Genomic DNA, 19,161 nt, shown 5'->3' with positions numbered 1-19,161 from the left:
CAGCATACATAACCTAGCTTACAGCCGCAGGCAGATGGACTAGTTACCTACCCAGAATAGTACGGGATAAAGTACCTAATTTGGGGGCAGGGAGTCTTCTTTTCCACCAGTAACAAGGCACATCAAGGGCGGCAATTTCCGCAAAGGGAAAGAGAGGCTGTACGGGAGTATGCAAAAACGTGGCGGGCAAGGCGGGCACTGACGCATATTTGCCGTTTATACAAGCTTTTTACGATTCAGCCCCCCCTGACATGTCGGCTAAAGTATGCTACGATGCTACGCCGCGTTATTAAGCGGATGTCCCCCCCATGGGGGAATACTACTGCCCCCTTTCCTCCGTCTGGTTGGTTATTGGAGCGCGGTGATGATCGGCGTGGCCTCCACGTTGTTGTCGTATGTCATCTAAGAGATACGTACAGGGGTTTACGACCAGTCAAAGTACCGCTGGGTTTTCGTCCATTAGGTAATCCACGGCATGGGGGGAGAAAAGAAGAAATACTAACATGGGCAGAAACCTTTTCTTGTTTTTTTTTTGTTTTCTTGTTTTATTATACATGACATCCCTTCCTTTGAGAAAGATCTCGTGAAGTTATCTGATGCGATTGTGAAATCACCGCGGAAGCAAATATGGTCACAGCCTATTTGTTGGGCGACTTCCATGCGTCTCATGACGATAGGGCGAGCATATTGCCCGTCAGAAACAACCCGAATGCAGTAATAACCAGCTAGGACCAATTCCTTATCCATCCTCACTATAGGGCGAACCTGGTATTCCTAATCTGTGTGTTCGCGCCATAGAATGCTGGTCTGAAAGGGAGATGCGAATATCCGCTGTGTTTATTTTCGCATGGGGCCACTGAACTTGGTTCCGGGCGGGTGGTCTCCCTGTCTGAACCTGCACACTCGTGAAATGCACGTTCCCTTAACAACGGCTGGGCACTATAATCAAATGGTGAGCATCTTTTCAAGCAATTTATTAATTTGCCAGCCTTAGAAAGAAAAAACTCACGTTGTGTCCATATGGGCAATCCTCCTCCTCGCAAAGTTGGCCGCGGACGCAAGGCTTCAGTCGACAGAAATAAAGGATGACCTCCTTTTCGGATTTTGTCGGCTTGTAGCCATGCTCGAAGGGGCAGCGAGGTGTCTCGCATGGACCGCGCAGGTAGTGGTTGTTGCATAATTTGGTCTCGGTGTGTCGAATTCGCACGCGCTCAAGAGCTGCCGGTTCCGGGTGGATCGGGGGATCTAACCCACGGGGAGCAAGGGTCCACTTAGGCGTAGCTTTCTCCTCGGGAGCAGGCAGTCCCTGAAGCTCCTTTTGCGGCGAAGTAGCCTTTGGGACATCCTTCTTTGGAGGGCCTTTTTCCTTGAGCGGGATCGGAAGTGTTATCTTCGGTGGTGGACTGGCACCTGCCTTGGCCTTGGCTGCGTATGAGTACCCATCTAGGGAACTTGACTCCTTACAAGAATGTCCGCCAAGCTTAGTGGAGCGGAAAATCTTCTCGAAGGTGATGACGCTAATACCAGTATCCTCAATTTCTACGGCTTTGGGGCAACCTTCGAGGACGGTGATTCGGGGTTTGACATCGTCATCCTGGGCAAGCTTGCGTAGAGTGGGGGTGCAAGCAGCGTCGTGAGATAATCCTAAAATTACCTGCTTGCAATCGAAGTTGCGGAGATGGAATCGTGCGCACTCTGTTATCCAAATGGTTAGATAAAAGGAGTGTAATCACATCAACCCGCTATTCATTGGGGAGGACCTTACCAAAGATTTGCGCCATTACTCCCTCTTTGCTATAGCCAATGTCGACAAAATCGCAAGTTGCTTTGGCCTGGTTAAATCCAGTCATGAATGCAGAGAGCAATGTCTCGCTCTTCACGCAGCCATCGCGTTTCAGGGCCTTGATAAGGCCGGGCACACTGGCGACAACCTTTACGAAAATCTCAGTTTCGGCCTCCTTGTCGGGCGCGAACCTCTCAAGAACAGATTGGCAAAGCTCTTGGACTGCTTTCTTGCCACCTTCAGCACCTTGGTTGATGAGCTGCTCTTTGAACTACAGTTAAAGTATAGTCAGATTACTAATGCGGAAAGAATATAGGGTTAATGTGAGAACCTACGATCACATTATCACCGTCTACTAGGACCATGACATAGGGATTGCGGGCCTGGAGAGAATTTTAGTCGGGAGTCCCGGGAATAAGGAATTGATCTGGTAGTTTAACTTACCGGAGTGTATCCAAGGTGGCTTTCCATCTCGTCCAGACGATTGTTAAGCTCCTTTGTGGTCGTCTGTGAGCATTCTAGATCTCGACGCGTATCATATAGAGCTTTAAGAAGACGGCCATTTTCTTGGAAGAATTGCGACTCGGTAATATCAATATGCTTGATGAGGTCCTATGAACAGGTGAGATGGCAACCCGTGACAAAGACGGCGACATATATGTGCGCCGAGGAACTTACCTTAAGAAGCTCCTCGATGTCATCTCGGCTGTCTTCATATTGTTTGTACCTAGCCACGAAGGACATCAGGCTTTGACTTCCGGCGAGGTTATGCTTTCCTGGATCCATGTCGGTGGCTTTTCCCTAACTATTAACTTTATTAGATTCGGCGAAGCTTTAGGCAAGATTTCTCAAGCAGTGAATACATACGACAAGGTACTAGGAAGTTAGCAAAATATTGGCAGTAGAACCGGCGATTTAGGTGATTGTAGATTAAGAGGGAAACCACAACCGTTAAGACTCGCCGTAGCACTCGGTGGCAATGAACGAGCGCCGTAAGCAATGTGTATTGTGAATTGACGGATCTAGTCCAGAATACTGGTAAAGTAAAAATTTAAGAGAAAAAATAAAGAGCGTAAGAAGCTTGCGCCGTTTAATAAGTTTGTTGAAAAGTAGTGAAGGGGATGGATGTGATATGGAGCTACTTAGGTACAAGCAGGTACATTGTGTGTATAGCCCCACCTAAATCGTGCATTCCCTGTCTGTGGCCCCTGCTAGATCTGCTAATTTCTGCAACAACATGAAAATCCGGGGTCGACTACCCCACTAGATCCCTTAAGTTCAGGGGTACTTCTAGAAATTATAGGTGTCTATTTGCGCCGTACCTACCTTCCAAACACAAATCACGTACCTTGGTAGGAGGTAGGTACATATGTGGTGGGCAAGCAAGTACGCGAGCACACCTATGTACCTCCCTAGGGTAATCAGAGAATCTGCAAGAAAAAAAAATTATGCTTGGTCATAAACTTACCTTTTTACACATAAGTCTCGTGGTTGATTACGTACATCAGAAGGTTGTCCAGGCACCTAATTCCTAACTAATACCTAGGTATGATGACCTATATCTGTACCTGCCTACTATGCATGTTTGTGGAGGGACGCAGTTACCCAATTGTCGCCGTTTTCACCACGTTTTTTTCGGGAAGGCCCGCCAACCTTAACCTTACTTTAACGCCAATTTTCTGGGTGAAAACTACACACAACGACGTCTCGGGATTCCCCTGATATGTACTTGTTTTTACGGGACATGCACTTTCCATACCTACCTAGGTAGTCACTTAGTTTTTTTTTAGGATTAAGTAGGAAACGACATACAATACAAAAACAGCCCTCCTTGACAATTTTCCCAGTTATGCATCGACATGCACGGTTTCAAAGGAAAGCACACTCACGCCTAAATTGCTTCCAGGTTTTATACCTAGGTACATACCCTATCCACTAACCCACTATAATGCGCCTACATAGCGCCCTGGACCCCCTACTATCTTCACGGTAATTGTCTATCGTCACATTATTTCGTTAACCATTAAGCTCCTCGGAAAGAGCAATAAATGAATCCCAATCGATAACCTCAATAAAATTTTCGTGCGATTCAATCCTTCTCTTTAGGATATCTATGAAGTACTCTACTTGTCCAACCTGGTTCGGATGGTTTGAAAGACTGCTGCCCAGAGTTGTGGGTAAGTCAAAGACGTAATTACCCTTTACACGTACGAAAATTGATCGTGAACCCTGCGTTATTCAGCGCAGGTCTTCTGTCGGCGGTTTGGGGGGCATATACTCCAGGCAAGCTGACTTCGAGCATTTGGTGCTCCTTATATATCGCTTCTACTGTAAATCTAGAGTCGTCAAAGTATACCGCTTTGTTTGCCTTCGGATGATAATTCGGATTCCCTTGATCCCAACCGTCCCCTGCATCCTGTAATCAGCATACTGCACAATATTTTTGGAGATTTCATACTCCTCCAATTATTTTTACAATCTTGTTTCTTTCGAGCAATTTCTGGACGACTTTCAAGATGTAATTTTCGACATAGCCCATTGCAAGGATAACTCCAGGTTCGGAACCTACATAGTTATGAGATGTCAATAACATACATAGGTATTTCAATACATGGAAGATGCTCACTTATGTCCGGCTTTTCGTCTATGGTTGTCTGGAGCTTCCACTTTACGAACGACTTAGTTGCTTCAGTGGCATTTCGTACAGCAGGTTTATAGTGCGCCCAATGGCCTAGGCCTTTGCGCTCATCCCCCATATCGGATACCCCTTTAATAATTCCTAAGGCCTCAACGCCACTAGCTTCCATCTCCAGCGCTCCAACATTACGAAGCTGCTATTTCACGCGAAGTATGGTAAGGCGCCAAAATTAACCACAACTCAAGGGTCTTGACTTACTGTCTTTCTAACTCGATCCAAAATGTGTGCAGCATCCATTCGCACTGCGCAACCCGATATGAAGTCGCCATATTTCCAATCCTCTCTCTCCGCTTGTTGAACGAAGCCTTCTATACATTCGCCACCAACCTTCAGGATATGTGCATCGGCTGAAAACACAGCTGCGCCGTTCTCAATCTTCCAGTTACCTTCCTCATAGTTCAGAGCCTTCTCACCAAATATCACGTCTTCACAACTAGAAGAACAATAAGCATCAATAAGAAAGAAACATTTCGTGTCATACCTATATCCTTGACCACCTAACGCAGCACAAGTACCGACAAGCAAAGAATAAGCAGGTCGCAAGATAGTGAATAAAGCAGCTGCTTCGGTTGCACGAGATTGTATTCCCTGACGCGACAGACTCATCACATAATACGAAAGGTTGCTCTTTCCATGGAGAGAAAAATTGCCAAGCCAGAAATCATGTCCTCTGGCACCGGGCGGCAAATCTGCAACGTCTCTACCGGCTATCTTCGTATGAAGGTGTAAGTTATCTTTGATTTGAATAGCCTCGGTGGATTTAGCACATACAATACACAACCTACAAGATCTCAGAGTTTGGAGGTTTGTGAATTGTAGCGGAGTAGCCATTTAGAAGGTGCGTGCATTCCTCTCGATTGAACAACCTTACGAGAGCAAAAGTTAGGCATTAAGCTTCGGAAGGCAAGGCAAGCTTATAAGGATATTTTATATAGCCTTTTCACATCCACTCTACGGTCATGGCACTGCAGATATTATTATCAAATCAGGACACGTATGGAGAAACCGTGATACACAAGTCTAGCGGTGAACCAATAGGATAACCATATAGTCACCATCTATGGTATATCTCACATGCCGATGTAAATACATGGACGAAAATTAACCAGTCTCGTCCTCTCCATCTTTTGGCGAGCTCCCTTAACCGTGTTATGGCCTAAGACCTCTGTTTCTCCGGAATAGGGGGCCAATCCACTTTCCCGGTGTCATGGTTAATCTCGTCGTCCTTTGGTGTAAGCCAATCGAAATAATGCCCATCCGATTTCCAAAATATATCTTCCTGGACATCATGAAATTTGCAGTAGGCATGAATGTTTCCACTCAGTTCGTGGTACAAGCCATACCCACGTTGAAAGCTTGGCCATTCACTGTAGTTAGGTTTAAAATATTCAGCAAGGCTAAAATTTCCAGTTGTTTTAGTCTCGGTAGGCTTGTTTGCCCTTGCCTGGCGTGAGGTTTTGCTCTGGAGAATCGCGAGGATGTCCTCGATGCGCTGTTCTGCTGTCCACTCGTTCTTCGTTGCGCGGGTTGATTCTCCCAACTCCGGCCTATACCGAGCCATATGTTTCTTTGCCGCTCGCAACGATCCTGATTGTTTCACCCACATTTCAAAATCATATTGCAATAATGGCTGGAGGGAAGATGTCGCACTTGGTGTGATTGGTGATGGGTCGATATAGTGTACAATCATAGTTTGAATCACACATTCCGTAGCAATCCTTAACGTCTTCTTCCAGGCAGCACTATAGCCGTCAGAACTCAATGGAGCATTATGCATCCCAGAACCCCTATCTGGTAACTGTCCAAAAACATGCCGATATTTAACGCATGTGATAATCCGTTGTTGCTCAGGAAGTGTGCGTCCTCTCCCCCGGGCTGGGGAAGAGATTCTGAAATACAGTATTAAGCACGCAATGAAGATCAATATATTAAGCACTAGGTCAAACAAACATATTAGTGTCGTATCAATCAACAGTTGATGGTCTCAGCTGACATTCGTGGGGGGATTTCAGTTTAGAAATAAGAGAAATCGTCATAATCAGCTGGACTAAAGGAAATACGAACTGTATCGTACCATCGAGTTTCTTGGAGAGCGCGATATTATCAATAAAGTGCTCACAGATAGCGATGGGTCGAGCAATACTGTTGACAAGAGAGTCGACGAAGATCAAGCATATGCTAGAGATTTTGAGAGTTCTAACGATTAACCCTATCTGATATTTAGTAGACCACTTGGAGCATAGTAGGGTTCTTTGTTCGCTTACTTGTAAAGCCTGCCATTTCTTGTGCGCCGATATGTTTGTATTGTAGCAAAGCCTTATTGAGAGACGATAAAAGTACGTTAAGAATAGCAAGCAGGAAAATATATTCTCATGTATTTATGGAGTATGAAAGACTTAGTAGGCAAGAGAGGAGTATATTATATTTTCTGTAATGTTTTAAGTATCCCTTAATGTTAGGATTTCTTCTAATCATCCTCCGCGCTATAATTCTATGTCTGTTAACTTATATGCCTGGGTAGTTAATCTAGAGGTCGAAATACATGCCAAATGCTTGTCATACTCAAAGCTTCTCGGGAAGATGCATTTCGTGTAATCCTACCTAGTTATTAAAGCGGCTCCCTAGACACAAAACTAGCTTTCATTGGTTTGTAGTCACGTAGATCAGCCACTGTGGCTTTTTTTTTGGGGGGAAATCGCTCCCGGCACTTGGGATCCCGCCGTATATGCCTCCCTAGGTACCTAGGTATACTATGTATGTCACAGAATCTTGACTCGCCAACCTTTCAATGTAATCTTAGTCAATATGTGTGTTATAAATGACGTTGCCTTCCCTTCGTTACATACCCAGGTAGTTATACCGCCTATTTACAACCCCTTGTGTTACCCCCTATAGAAATAGTGCCAACATCTACAGATCTCCCCTACTTATGCCGTAGGCAAAGGCTGTAGAGAGTTCGACGGCTATATAGGTACTCGAACGACCACGACGATGAAATCAAATCAACATAAGAGTCCTTAGTAAATTACGATTATCTATCACCCATCTACCTAAAGTGCCTTGGGTGACGACATATAATAGGTGCACAGCACACGTTTGGGGAAGTGCGAAGCTTGATGTTTAATTAGTAAGCGAATATGTACTGGCAGAGAGAATATCTAACCTAGGTAGATGAGAAACAACTTCAACTAGGAGGTATCTTCTTAAAGAATGAAGAACACACACATATATATACTTGAGTAATTATCCACAACACGCTCATAAATATAATAATGGTATCTCCAAATTGAAGCCACCACAAGCTCCATCCTTATTCACCCAACGCCGTATAGGCGCAGGCCATCCAGGAAAGTACATAAAAGCCGTCGGACATAAGCCCCCTCACCAATCACACCCCCCTACTTTCGGAGATAAGCTATCTGCCCTACAGCCCCCCCCAAAGGGGACATACAAAACGAACAAGTACATAGCATCGGAAATACAATTCACTTCGGACTTGCGTAGTAGCGTCAAGACAGCATTTTATAAACTCCAGTCCCCTTACCAAGAATTAACGGCAAGGGTGATATCATGACTTATAAATAATATTTTTTTCGTTTTATTTCAACAACGCTTGATCCCTATTCGTATATCCAAAAACATACATCATTTAACCTCGTAAGCTGACTAAATCATCAATAAGTCGGGAATTGGTTCAACAAGGGCCACAAAGCGCCCGTGTCAAATTCGCCGCTAAACTGCCACGTTGACTGTTCCTCCGTGGGTCCGGCCGATGCACTCGGCGCAAGACCGGTCGTCCCTGCCATCGTAGTCGGAAACGTCTCCGGCCAAGTTGTGGGTGCCCCATCATTAGCAGGTATAGCCGTCAAATCATTATACGCGATATCACCCAAGGGATACATGGGCATTATGGAACTGAAGTCAAAGTCGGTGGGTAGCGACCAATCCGCATTTGCGAATATGTTATTGTTATCAGCCCCCGACCCCGGCGTCAATCCCGCGCTAGAGCTAACGCTTCCACCTCGGTCTGCTATTGTCGGCAATGCTGAAGAAGCACTGTTGCTTGATGCAGTGCTTGGGTTCTGCGAAGAAAGGTCAGACTGGGAACCAGGCGTCTGCATATCAGAAGAACTCCCAGATGTTCCACTACAGCTTGTAGAGTTACCATTTGCCTCACTAATGCTTTTGGCCAGAACACTACAACCTACGGCCTTTTTGAAGCGTACGTAAATCGCGCGCAGAACCCCTAATGCGGCTGACGCGAGCCGATTCCGACTAGACATCTTATCGAAACGTTCGATGGCCCACTCAAAATGCTGCCAAACCGTTGGCAACATCTCCCCATGCTCTCTCGGAAATAAGATGTATATCGATGCGATCATGATAATAGCATCGAATGTGCCGAAAAAGAGCGTGAACGTCTTGTGCTGCTGCGGTTTCAGCAGAGCAAAGTACACTCTTTGCGCGTCGAGCATGCCCAAACTCGCCTTGAGCGCTTCGTGGCGACTAGTATGTCGGGTGAAAACATATGGACGGTGTAGCGCCATTATGTTAAAATTAGTAATTTGGGGTAGAGTCGGCCGCACATACGGCAACCACCAACATTCTGGTTGGTCATCAAACCGCGTGTCTGGATTTTCCATACGGAATGGTGGCGGGGTCCTGGCTTGCTGATCTAACAACTCTTGGTGGATTTTTTCGACTTTAGAGAAATCTTTTGGGAATGGCCCTTCTTTCTCTAGGTCAAGAATATCTCGCAACGGTCGCAAGAGCTCCCAGGACCACAAAGCACGCGTTAGAGGCGTCGGTGGGTCGTTTTCGCCACGCTGCACTATAGGGGATTTCCTCCTATCCTTGGGGATGATCGAGTCAACCGGAAGACTCCGGTTCAAAAGACGGTAGTCTACGCTAGTAGGTCTGCCGAGGACGGCGCCCGTGTGTACATCCCATCCGAGAAGTGTCATCCAAACCCTCCGTCGCAGTTGCGCCATCCACATCTTTTCTAATGCCTCTTCTGTCGAGTCTTCTGAGGTCGGTTGGGGATCCATCTGGTCACGATGCAAGCCAATTTCTTGTCCATCTCGAATACTGGTCCCCACTTGATGCCACTATCAGGAGGTCAGAATAGTGGATATAGCTCAGGCATGTGCGCGATTACTCACAGATTCAGTAACCATGCCGGTATATTTGAGGAAGGCGGCTCTCGCCCAACCAGCCAGCACGGTCATGATGGACATTTGACGTTTTCCCAGAAGCGACATTATAGAAACACCCGACTCGCTGTAGTCAAACGCCAAATCCTCGAATGTCATGTTGCTCGTGTATTTTAACGACTCGAAAGTCTCCTCGGTTCCTTCGGGTAGGTATAGAAGAGACGAGGCTATGACCTGGAAGAGAAGAGCTGGGAAAGCCCTCAGCATCGGATCTAAAGCTTGTGGGCCTGCAGTCGTTAGAACGTTGAATGGCATGCTGTACCACTTCTCCATCAACTCCCTAAATACGGGTTCGTCGATGCTGAAATACTGCCAATTGATATCACGAAAATAGATATCCGCCAACTTCTCGACGTACATCCTGGATGGCAATAACCGGATCAAGGTCTTGTATCGTTCGCGGAGACCAAAGCTAGCTCCATCGAAGCTCTCCGACGGCATCCCCGGCAAAATATCGCCATTTCCATCTATCTTGCGTAATATTCCAAGAGTCGATGCGCCGTTGGAAGAATATCCGAAATCCGCAGTTTTAATGGGTATGCTCTCGATCGCTTCGGGCGAACGGTCGTTGCTGTTCTGTGAGGAACCTTTCCGATCGGGCTTCGCAAGCGGTGTTCCAGTTTCGTACTGGCAAGAGGTTTCCTTGTTTCGCGACACGCAATTCGTACATGGCATCTTCCGATCGCACTGGGGAATAACATTAGTAACATGTAACGTGTAGTAAAATGGCAATGATAATAGTGTTGCGACTTTCTTATTACCTTCTGTTTCCTCCTGTGGCATTCGGTACAGCTAATGACAATTCTTCGGCGTTTGCGAGGCGTCGCTTTACCGCGAACCCCGGGCGTCGTCGTTTTGTCGTCTATATCCATTTGGACATCCTCAGCTACTTCGGCGGCAGACATGGTGGTGATAGTAACAGTTTAGTGTAATTCGAAAAGATGCGACCCGATTGGAGTTGAGGGGTAGGTGGTAAAGGTGGTAGAGGGCGGTTTGTAGATTGGATGGGAAGGTTGGACCTGACTGAGCAGTCCCACGGGTTTGCGCGGTGTATGAAATCGTACGGCAAGGTCTTGCGAAAAAGAAGGTTCAAGGTTGGTTCTAAAGTTTTGCCAGACAGGCCCCTCCGGCATGTGCCTGCCCTGTAACCATCCAATTTGTATAACCTTGGTAGGTGCGATTGGGTACGAAATAGGTAGGGATAGCGCAGAACAGGACGGAGATGCAAGTTCCTTCTTACTAATAGTATGTAAACTCTCACCTGCCTACGCAAACCGCAACTACCTTTTTACCACCTGGAAATTGTTACTATCATTCCTTCCTCGCTTAGTAGTAGCAAAATAAAAGGTGGTAGTTGGTAGTTCCCGTTCTATAGAGTATGTGGCAATAGGAAGTGGAAACCCCCACTGTCTATAGTGACGACCTTGGAAGTTTGGCATCCGTTAGCGTCTCAATTAGCGTTCCCATAGTGGATGACTGTACCGCTACGATCCCCATATTACTACGGGTTTTTCCCCGCTAACACCGTTGTCCCCGACGCTTACCGCTTGTATAGCTTACCTAAAGCCCCTAATCCCCGAGTCACGAAGTCAATATTGGGCGGATTATTTGTTAACGCAATTGGTTCGTATCTCTATGTTCTTCCATATTCCATATAGTAATTCTCAGGAATAGTATTCTTAGGTGAGATTAGTAAGTAAAAGTGAATAAAAAGATCTTGAAAAAAAAAAGATGAATTGGTTTACACGGGTATATTCAACCCCAGCCCCTACCTACCCACTCATCTTCATATACCTAGGTGCAGTCCACATGTTTTATCACGACCTTAGCGAGACGTAAGGCATACCAAGAAATGGAATAGAATTCGTTGTGTATAATTGGATATAGTATGTTTACTCTCATCAAAGAACTTTCCAAGTTTTTGCTCGGCCATATAACCCGAATCATAACGATGACTATCTTGTATAAAGCCAAAAGAACGCCAGGCTCCGGGACGAAATTGTATCATCCATGCTTGATATAGATCCGTTTGGTATGAGGTGAGACACTTCTACTCATTCTCACGCATGTTGCTCTATCCGGTTGAGGTACGCCTTCCATGCTCTTCTTCGGTAACGCTCAGCCTCCTGTGGTGGTGATGCCGCTTTGAGAATACCTCGTCCAACGATGATGATATCACTACCACACAGACCAACAAGTTTAGCGGGCGTGTTGTATTGCTGGCCAAGACCGTCACCTGCAACATCTCCATCTTCCTCGTCTCCTTCAGGGGGTAATTGACATCCTGGTGTCATGGAGATGAAGGTATCCGCTGGGTCGGTGTTGAGCGTCTCCTGCGAAATAAAACCCATCACGAAGTCCTTGTGCTCTCTAGCGGCCTCGACACAGGCTTGTGTATACTCGTTGGTCATAAGGTTTCCCTCACTGGACATCTGCGCCAAGATCAAGAGCCCTCGCTCCCAAGGAGGCTCTTCAATGCCCGCGTATACAAGCTCGTCCCCCTCGGCAATAGTATTGGAGAAGCGGGGCGAATCCACGGGCTCGAAGGATTGTGTGAGGGTGGTGATTGACACTATGCTCCCTTTTCTACCATTGTTATAGTCGGTGCGGGCGCTCGACGAAGGTGGGGGTTCTTTTGGTGCAGACAGAGACGTAGGTGCTGGTGTGCCCTGTTCGTCATCTTCGCCATCAAATGAATCTGAAACGGGTGTACCGACGGAGACGGACGTCCTCACTTCGTAATTAACACGTGAACGCCATCGCGCGGCTGCTTGTTGAAGTGCAGTCACGGCTGCTTTGCCGGGGATCATGTTAACATTAACGATATGTGCCCAATCTATAATGCGCGCGTTGCCGGCCGTATATTGTAGTTGAACGGTACTACCAATGTCGCCAAATTTCCGGTCCTCGAAGATCAGAAACCCATGTTTCCTTGCAATAGCACCCAGCCTAGCACCGGTGCCATTTTGTGGGTTGTAATCCCATCCAGCGACGAGATCGTAGTGTGTCTTAAGTATGACGATAGATGGACCAATTCTGTCGGCCAAGGCGAGGAGTTCGCGGGCGTTCGTAACGTCGGCACTGAGGCATAGGTTCGACTTCTTCAATTCCATCAAACGGAGGAGGTAATTGGCGAGTGGATGGGAGGCATTGTTGGCTCTTTCGGCGAAGCTCGCCTTGAATGTCGGGTGGCGATCCCGAGCGGCGCACATATCAGAATGATTGTCAGCAGTTCTTGCTGATATTATTTATTTACTTTGTTTTTCTTCACAGGAAAGTAGAAATCGAAATCCCTAGGGGATAGGATAGTGAATGCGACCACAAATAATTGTGGGCTAGTAAAGATCCGGCGTACACTTTGACCCGGTCAGGTTCTGCCGACGAGGGTCTATCGTCTATCGGGGCGCGATCGGCGGTTGGGCGAGAACCCTGGGCGTAGTGGAGCTGGATGATGTCAGTTCGCTATGGGAAAGTTGAGATGCAGATCTATCGGGAAGTACGAGATGATTCCGCGAGAGGGACCGAGTGGTGGGATCTTTTTGCTCTTTTTATGGCCTGATATAGTTCTGATATATATGTGTTTATGCATATAGGGTGTGGGAAGATGGACCAAATATACTATTTTATATGATACCTAGTAAACGATAGGTGGGCAAGTAGGAAACCAAATGCGAGCAAGGTGAGTGAGTACGAAGGGACAGGGTCTTCATGAAGGGGGATCCGAGCAAGCATACCTGAAAGCTGGAAGACGCAGAGAAACACAAGCCCTTCCCGCTGCTACTCAGTAGACCGCTCTCGTACTCTTGAAAGCTGACCGACAGTCTCGTGCATATGCCGTTCTCCTCTAGAAACTTGAGAAACCTTGGGGGTGTTCGGGCCTATTTGACCTATTTGCGATTGTTTGCTAGAATCAGAAAAAATTGGTATGTTGGACTCGGGTCCGAATTAGATCAAGATTGGAGGCACTTTAGTAGTAGTAATCGCCTTGGACCTATTCGCCAACTACCAACCATAGACTTGAACAAATTGACAACCAAGATTTTCACGTTCAGCCTCTTGGAATTGAGGGTGGAAAGAGTAAACGGTGATCAACGAGGAATGGGGAGAAATGGAGAAAGCAGAAAAAAAAAAAGAAAAAGTTGCCGTTTCGAAGAGTGGATAGTGAGTGATGTTTGTTGGCACTGGCAGGTATCCTTAAGTCCAAGTTATTCACAACGTAAATACACCTAAATAAGGCTGGTTGATTTCTATTATATTCGACTGGAAATCCGTAACCAAATACAGGTTTTAAATCTGGTTCGATTGGTGTTTGTTGGTAGTAGTTGGTAGTAGTGGTAGTTATCAAATATAGTGATAAGCTTTGCTTATAATGGTGAGGGCGGTGGGGAGAGTGATGTAGGTTGGATAGGATAGGTGGGATTATGTGCGTGTAGATATTATTTAGGTATTTAGGTAGATGGTAGGGGGTGGGATTGCAGGTAAAAATGGTAAGTGGGAACGAATTAATCAGGGTCGAGCCGGGTACTCTGGTACTTACTGTAGGACAAAAAGTTGGGCGACGATTAATTGTCCGTCGGTAGGAAGGAGGGAAGCAAATGTACATACAACATACCTTACCTAACCCTACCTAATGTAGTATTTGCATCAACAGGTTAATGCAGTGTTATACTTTATCATTTTGTACATTTCCTTAAAGTAGACAAGTTGATGATGATAGCAGGCTTTTTTAGTAAATGTATTCTCAAAGAAGGTCCGAGAACAAGAACTCGGTGGCTTCGAATGGTTACAGTGCATCACAGTTACCAGCGTCTTCATACTATACCCTATATACCCTACATGTTCTGTACATAGAACATAAGTTATAAGGATTCGAATGCACCATCGGGTGAGTGAACCCATGTAAGAAGTACTCGGTACTTATAGGAGTGCATGTGCAACCCCAATCCAAGTGGGCTCGAAAAGCAAAAAAAAACGCCCACCCCGCAAGTAGAGGATACTTACAGATTACAATAAAATCCTGGACCAATACCTAGGTACAGGACACTACATATTGCAAATACGCTGATAGTTGATACTTGGTGCGTAAATGTAGTATGTAGGTAGGCAGCCATCAAGCTCAAGGTCAATTGAGAATCCCACCGCTCGTCTTCTAATAGGCCTAATAGGTGGATATGGAGACTCTGCTGGAACCGGGTGCATGTCCATATACATACGTGTACCAATACAGCAGTCTCTTAAGGGTATCCCCAACATGAGGCGTAAGAAGCTGTGAGTAGCCAATCCTCAACTGTTCTGTTCGCATCCTTCTTCCTCGAAATGCAGACCCGATAAAATCCTTTTCTATTTCAAGACCGGCCTCAAAGCGGACAGGCCCAATGACCTTATCCTATAACGAAATGGCCTGACTCCTTTCGAGACTGCAACGACTCTCTTACACGCTGCGTCAACCCGCTAGGATTCGTAAGGTAGTGTCGAAGGTCTCATCCAGGATAGCGCATAGGTAGTAGAATTCCTACAGAATATTATAGCATCTCCAAAGAACGGTTCAGTCTCCTAATTTAGACTGCTAATCCGATCTTCTTTAGGGTCTAAAGGGGGTCGGCACGAGACTGGACTTGCAAGATCTTGTAAGCTAATGTTACCTGAAAACCCTCTTTTTGGTGTCAGCGGCAGACATCATCGGCTAGGGTTCTGCCTAGGGTGAATGTTGTGTATGCATGCAAGATGATCGCGATAAGCCGAAGAGGAAGCCAACAACACCGGAATCGTATGGAATATATTTCGATGGGTAGTACAGTCGGTCAGAGAAAACCGGCGCGGCTGGAAGACCGTTGTTGCCACGATGCATTCCTCGGGAAGGACGGATTCATTAACTCAGGGCTGGCTGGTCAATAGTGATGGAAGTCCATATGATTGTGTCTTGTACCCGCTCAATTCATGATGATCGGCCTATGTCCTACGATTTATCAAACAGCGACAAGCTTTGCGTCCTCATATAATAATATCAGGGCGAACATTGTTTGTAGCACGACATTTCAATGAAATGTTGTCCAATGAAGTTGGTAATACTGAATATTCATGGGGTCATTTTTAAAAGGGAGAAGACGCAAGCAGGAAAGTTGCAGAGCTGCAGGCAGCTGACAAGCATAAGAAGGCAATCCTAAGGTGGAGGGTAAGGTTTTTGATCGACCCGTCCCGAATTACGATTTACTTGTATGAAACCAAGTATATTAAGTACCTACCTAGGCAGGTACACCTCCAGGGCTGCTCAGGCTATCTAAGCAAAGTATATTAGCTATGTACATCTAAATTCGTTCCTGCCCAGGCGTATTTTACCTTAGCTAAGGCACTACGTAGGTGCTGCCTGCATGCCCAGGTACCTAGACGTATGGAGTACGGGTCTATCTTAGCGTACCTAGGTATAAGAGGGAAAAGCTAGACTAATTAAAGTTAGATGACCCCTGCAGCCTTATCTCCCTAAGTCGCAGTTCCTAAGCAGAAAAAAAATAATTTACTGGGTCTGACAGCCTCGAACAGCTCTCTTACCTCTTCTTATTCGCGGTTGACGCGATCGCTGGCAACTGGCAAAATATTCTCTCCGTCCTTCCCGACCAAGCCGAGAGGGTCGTCTTCTTATCAGTTCATCAGCTCATCAGAACATAACCCTTCTTGTTAATTTCCCTTTGATACTTATGTGATTTGTCCTGTTTGACAAGCACTTCTTTTATTCACATCTGACGTTTCCCTATTCCCTATTCACTTCGCGGTCGCATCCTTCAATTATTTTTTATTATCGGTTGATAGCTTCTCCGTCTTATTCCACTTTCTTTAACGGAGGATTATCATACCATACATTATACGCCATACATTACGGAGTAGGTACCTACACTTCGTAACCACAGCCATAGACATATATCATATATCATACTACGCCACGAGAGTATCACCTTAGCCACCCACTACCTTTCAGCTGGGTGCCAAAGTCTGAATCAGATTTCAGCTCGACTCCTAATAAATACATAACCTACCTCTAGTGTATTATTCTATCCCTTTTACCACCCACCATTTCATCCCACTTAAGGGAAAGCCACCATGTCTGAAAGAAGAACCAGGCGGCAGGCCGCTTTGGCAGCAGCCGCAACTGCAGATGACACTCCTACCAAATCCTCCGGGAACGAAATTACCATGAACGGCAACGGAAACGGAAATGGCCAGGCCGTTGCTTCGTCAGATTCTAAAGTTGACGATGACTATCCCCACGAAAACATCTTCCTATTCTGGCCTAATATTATAGGTATGCGTTTTGCTTTGTTCACGCGATACTTCACCTATCCCGGCTGTGCCGCAAATCTCTTATCTTCTATATTCTGTATTTGTATATGTTTAGTAATGTAACTCAAGCTGACCTTGAAGTTTGAACGAATAGGTTATTCCCGTATCGTCCTAGCTATCGCATCCCTCTACTATATGCCCCTTCACCCTCGAACATGCTCCCTACTCTATAGCATCTCGTGTCTCCTGGACGCCCTCGACGGATATGCGGCTCGATACTTCCAACAGTCTACAAAGTTCGGCGCGGTCCTGGACATGGTAACCGATCGATGTACGACCTCGTGCCTACTTGTCTTCTTGTCCTCGGCATTCCCACGATGGGCCATCATATTCCAAGGCCTGATTACCATAGACTTCGCAAGTCACTACATGCACATGTATGCGACGCTTGCTATGGGTGGCTCAGATACCAGCCACAAGAGCGTCGATAAGTCAAGAAGTTGGCTACTAAACATATACTACACCAACAAGGTTCGTTTGGTATTCACAAATTGGTGTGATATTTGAAACTTACACGATGTTAGACCGTCCTCTTCCTATGCTGCGCCCTTAACGAGACCTTTTTCATCGCCTTATACCTACTTTCTTTCTCTTCGCCGCTCTTGTCGCCACAGCTCCTCCAACCCCTCGGCGAATCCAAGGTCGCTGCCATCCAGACCGGCGCGCAAGTTAACAGTTCGGTACTTCGACAGCTGTTTACCAACCCTTATAGTGCAGCCGCCCTCGAGATGGCACGTGCGAATAAGATGGATTCAACTTGGCCTTGGATCATTGCTGGAATTAGTGCCCCCATCATGGCACTAAAACAATTCCTCAATGTCGTTCAGCTTATCAAGGCAAGCCGATGGTTGGCCGAAGGTGATGTGAAGTCGCGAAGGGCAGCCGGTTTACCCAAGAGAAAGAATAGGAAAAACGCGTAAAGAAGGGCAGATACGCAGATGATATGGAAATTTCAGGTACGACGAAAGGCCAGGATTCGGCCGGAACGGACCCAGAACACAAATAGTGGACCCACGGTGTTGATTTGTACGAGATGTCTCATTTCACGGAGCGAATCTTAGGCATAGGGGCGGCCGGACGGATTCGTATCAAACGGTTGCATGGGATCGGATACGGGATGCACAGAAAAGGATCTTTAACTCGATGGATGTGTTTCTCCTTAATCAAGGGGGTGGCTTAACCGGGGAGACCGGGGAACATGTCTCTGAAGCCTAGAAGGCTGTCTTCATTGTATTGTACATATATAATCCTAATAATGAGTTGAGTTAAGCTCATGACAGGGAGGATGTTAACAAATGCGAGGTTACGTATTTTGTGGAAGGACACATCTCAGGAGATCATTAGACCAGATCACACAATGTCTGATAATACGTTGTTTCACATTAATATCGGTCTGCTCAATTCTTGATCCCATTAAAAATCATCCGACGTTGTCGATAGCATTACCACCCAATAGCTTATATTCATCAATGCAAAATTAAATACTACTCGACAACACCATCTAACGTACCAGCACTGCCTTTCTAACATAGATGGACGCTTTCACTTAACCTTGTTTTCTTACTGAGAAAACTCGGAAACCAGGGGGTTACACGAACGTAAGCCGCTCAAGAAATCCATGGTCCATATAGACATGAGGACATAATAAGAATATTAGTCAATTCTCAGTCAGGAGAAATGTCTTCATCTATAATAAGTTAAAGACTACTATTCGTCAAAAACTATCATAAATCATATGGATAGTTATAAGCTACATAAAGCTTGTCATGCCACCATTCCTTCAAGCTCAACTACCATAACGGCATTCTAACCGATTGGAGAAGAAAAAGTGCAGGATTGGTTCCGATATTCAGGAACCTTGGATGGTGGCGGCTTATGCCGTTGTCTATATATACCTACCATGGAGGGTTGATCCCCTTGCCCCCCTTTCTCGAAGTGTATGGTGTTAATTCGAGGATGCAGAGCATATAGCCCCCTATAATACTTATTAGTAAATATTTTACGTTATTAACGATCGCAATGTAGTTCCTCTGGAGTCAATATACTCCGAGACGAGTTGGTAGCTTCCCGTAGACTCAACAAAGCTCAATGTTCTGGACGCCAGCCCTGCAGCCCTTTTTGTCTCGGAACTGTAC

The 19,161-nt window shown here is 46.0% G+C and overlaps 7 protein-coding genes across 7 annotated transcripts; 1 reads left to right on the top strand and 6 right to left on the bottom strand.

Annotated features, from left to right (window-relative positions):
* Positions 1–837: 837 nt before the first annotated feature.
* Positions 838–2,569, bottom strand: F4822DRAFT_429114 (uncharacterized protein; the record flags this gene model as incomplete). The annotated part of the gene is made up of 6 exons (XM_051461031.1): positions 838–939; positions 1,010–1,695; positions 1,766–2,054; positions 2,119–2,166; positions 2,228–2,395; positions 2,462–2,569. The coding sequence occupies 6 exons, from the start codon at positions 2,567–2,569 to the stop codon at positions 838–840; spliced, it is 1,401 nt and encodes a 466-aa protein (XP_051314269.1).
* A 1,230-nt stretch (positions 2,570–3,799) lies between these two features.
* F4822DRAFT_429113 (uncharacterized protein) lies at positions 3,800–5,312 on the bottom strand (the record flags this gene model as incomplete). Its single annotated transcript, XM_051461030.1, has 6 exons — positions 3,800–4,012; positions 4,062–4,199; positions 4,260–4,348; positions 4,410–4,617; positions 4,680–4,914; positions 4,963–5,312. The coding sequence occupies 6 exons, from the start codon at positions 5,310–5,312 to the stop codon at positions 3,800–3,802; spliced, it is 1,233 nt and encodes a 410-aa protein (XP_051314268.1).
* Positions 5,313–5,509: 197 nt separating this feature from the next.
* On the bottom strand, positions 5,510–7,133 carry F4822DRAFT_402985 (uncharacterized protein). The gene is made up of 3 exons (XM_051458075.1): positions 6,746–7,133; positions 6,556–6,690; positions 5,510–6,416 (listed from the first exon to the last, which is right to left on the bottom strand). Exons 1-3 carry the CDS (start codon positions 6,759–6,761, stop codon positions 5,638–5,640), a joined length of 930 nt encoding a protein of 309 aa, XP_051314267.1. The 5' UTR covers positions 6,762–7,133; the 3' UTR covers positions 5,510–5,637.
* A 603-nt stretch (positions 7,134–7,736) lies between these two features.
* On the bottom strand, positions 7,737–11,190 carry F4822DRAFT_402984 (uncharacterized protein). Its single transcript, XM_051458074.1, has 3 exons — positions 10,456–11,190; positions 9,644–10,381; positions 7,737–9,589 (listed from the first exon to the last, which is right to left on the bottom strand). The coding sequence occupies exons 1-3, from the start codon at positions 10,597–10,599 to the stop codon at positions 8,156–8,158; spliced, it is 2,316 nt and encodes a 771-aa protein (XP_051314266.1). The 5' UTR covers positions 10,600–11,190; the 3' UTR covers positions 7,737–8,155.
* A 363-nt stretch (positions 11,191–11,553) lies between these two features.
* Positions 11,554–13,469, bottom strand: F4822DRAFT_248155 (Orotidine 5'-phosphate decarboxylase). Its single transcript, XM_051454394.1, has 2 exons — positions 13,429–13,469; positions 11,554–13,138 (listed from the first exon to the last, which is right to left on the bottom strand). Exon 2 carries the CDS (start codon positions 12,904–12,906, stop codon positions 11,755–11,757), a length of 1,152 nt encoding a protein of 383 aa, XP_051314265.1. The 5' UTR covers positions 12,907–13,138; positions 13,429–13,469; the 3' UTR covers positions 11,554–11,754.
* Positions 13,470–13,591: 122 nt separating this feature from the next.
* On the bottom strand, positions 13,592–14,317 carry F4822DRAFT_402978 (uncharacterized protein). Its single transcript, XM_051458073.1, has one exon. The coding sequence runs from the start codon at positions 14,295–14,297 to the stop codon at positions 13,743–13,745; it is 555 nt and encodes a 184-aa protein (XP_051314264.1). The 5' UTR covers positions 14,298–14,317; the 3' UTR covers positions 13,592–13,742.
* A 1,776-nt stretch (positions 14,318–16,093) lies between these two features.
* On the top strand, positions 16,094–18,134 carry F4822DRAFT_248131 (CDP-alcohol phosphatidyltransferase-domain-containing protein). The gene is made up of 3 exons (XM_051454393.1): positions 16,094–16,988; positions 17,121–17,497; positions 17,551–18,134. Exons 1-3 carry the CDS (start codon positions 16,787–16,789, stop codon positions 17,944–17,946), a joined length of 975 nt encoding a protein of 324 aa, XP_051314263.1. The 5' UTR covers positions 16,094–16,786; the 3' UTR covers positions 17,947–18,134.
* Positions 18,135–19,161: the final 1,027 nt, after the last annotated feature.

The sequence above is a fragment of the Hypoxylon trugodes genome (assembly GCF_022578975.1).
Source record: "Hypoxylon trugodes strain CBS 135444 unplaced genomic scaffold F4822scaffold_5, whole genome shotgun sequence".
NCBI lineage: Eukaryota > Fungi > Ascomycota > Sordariomycetes > Xylariales > Hypoxylaceae > Hypoxylon > Hypoxylon trugodes.
Note: the sequence above shows the minus strand (reverse complement) of the source record. Positions and strands in the feature narration are given on the sequence as shown.